This window comes from Echinops telfairi, unplaced genomic scaffold, assembly GCF_000313985.2.
Source record: "Echinops telfairi isolate 266 unplaced genomic scaffold, ASM31398v2 ScPeMD7_23;HRSCAF=83, whole genome shotgun sequence".
Taxonomy (NCBI): Eukaryota; Metazoa; Chordata; class Mammalia; order Afrosoricida; family Tenrecidae; genus Echinops; species Echinops telfairi.
The window spans coordinates 21,463,749-21,465,508 of record NW_022103920.1 but is presented as its reverse complement, the minus strand read 5'-3'; the positions used below and the strand labels follow the sequence as shown (position 1 = coordinate 21,465,508).

At 43.2% G+C, this 1,760-nt stretch overlaps 1 protein-coding gene and 1 pseudogene across 1 annotated transcript in view; one reads left to right on the top strand and one right to left on the bottom strand.

Annotated features, from left to right (window-relative positions):
* The window catches only part of LOC105979067, a 175,948-nt pseudogene that overhangs the window by 52,508 nt on the left and 121,680 nt on the right, over window positions 1-1,760 (top strand).
* HYAL4 (hyaluronidase 4) overlaps window positions 1-1,760 on the bottom strand; it is a 31,540-nt gene that overhangs the window by 1,738 nt on the left and 28,042 nt on the right. Inside the window, exon 3 of the mRNA XM_004707868.2 lies at window positions 1,107-1,196. Coding sequence (XP_004707925.2) covers window positions 1,107-1,196 — 90 coding nt within the window. The remainder of the gene's footprint in view (window positions 1-1,106; window positions 1,197-1,760) is intronic.

The window sequence follows — 1,760 nt, the reverse complement described above, 5'->3', positions numbered from 1 at the left end:
TTCTGGAGCATCAGGGTGGGCCTGTGAAATTCTAAGAATGATATGAGATTACCAGGAATTTTCAACAACAGCAATTCACAAAGTATTGAGGTTGCAAGCATTACAATTCCAGGTAAAATCTGTTAAACCATAGAGATATAAGCAAATGGGTTATGGAATTGCAGAGGAAATTGTGATGAATTTGGATAGAGGAAATGTCGAAAGAGTTTTTGGAGTAACTAATATCTGAGCTGGAAGCACTTTGAGGTAACATCTACGTCTTCTTGAAAATACTGTTAGTTTTCAGCAATTTCTCCTCAAAAGAGATTGAAAATTCACCTCCTGCTTCTACTTCTCAAAATAGGATATGTAACTCCATAAATGTAGTGGTTATCTGTGTAGGCAGAGTTAAATTGCTTGTGGTTAATGCCAGTTTCCCTAACTAGTCTCTCTAGCCATCATTTTTACATAAATAACATGGGCATTCTATGGTCTGTGCACAACCCACTTAAGGGTTAGTTTTCTGTTTGCTTTAGGTGTGCTTGCTCATTGTTGATGTGCGCACGCTGTATGTGAAATTGCAGTACCCTCTCTCTTGTTCTCTGCTGCATCTACAAAAGAGGATGGGGGCCCCTATTTCATAGAATTATTATGAGGGGGAGTCAAAAAGTTTATGGAGAAATGGAATCAGAAGATCATAGAATTCTCCATGGACTTTTCAAAAGCCTTCTGGTAGGTTCAGTAAGTGAGGAAATCCCTCCATTAGCACTTAGCACGATTCTGTTGTTGTTAGGTGCCATCAGGTCGGTTCTGACTTATAGCGACCCTTTGTACAACAGGACAAAACACTGAGCACCATCCTCGTAATTGTTCAGTTTGAGCCCAATCCTAGCTCATAAGAAATGTTTGACAAATATCAACATTCTGCTTATTATCTTAACAGAATCAGGATTGTCTTGCTCCCCCTCTAGGTGTCCGGCTCTAACTGGATTTTCATTCCAAAGCTGGTTTATCATGAGGGCTTTGGGAGTTTTGGTGAGATTAAGGTTTATGGGGAAATGCAGCAGATTCTTAAAACATATTTATAAAATAAATATACCTTCAATACATTTAAAATACCAACGTACCTCAGATGACGTTAGATTCATGTCTCCCCAGATGACAATGCCTGCAGTTCCCAAGGCAGCACTTTCTCCAATGGTACTGATCAGGTCTTGCTAGATGCGAGGGAACAAGAGCTCATCATGAGCTAGAACGGAAACGACCCAGCAGGGACAGGTGGCTGAGTTCAGGATAATGGGCAAGGGGCAGACAGAGTTCACATAGTCCACGCAGAAACTGTTCTCTAATTTCTAAGAGTAGCCCAAGACTCAAAAACCGTAGTCCAGACTCATATGCAAGACAAAAAGGTTAAACAAACTTGAAGAAAAGTAGACATTTTGGCAAGTGGGGTATTTTTGGGAAGCCTGTAAGCTTGGGGATCATCATCAAACAGACCCTGTCTGCTTGAATTTAGCGGTAGACACACACGTCCATCATGTGTATGAGACAGGGCCCAGAAACAAAGTGCAAAAGCTGACTTTCTCCCAATGCCCTGCATTCCTCTGAGCCGGACTCCCTGCTCTTTGTCACACTCGCCCGTGGCCCCGGGCCTCTGCGGTGACCGGGGAAGTGTGCCATTGGGAGGAAAAGGCCAGGCAGAGGAGCACAGGGAAGGGCCTGCGGCTCTGAGCTGGCCCTCAAATGATTCCTGTTTCCGTTCAAAGGATCTGCGTGGATGG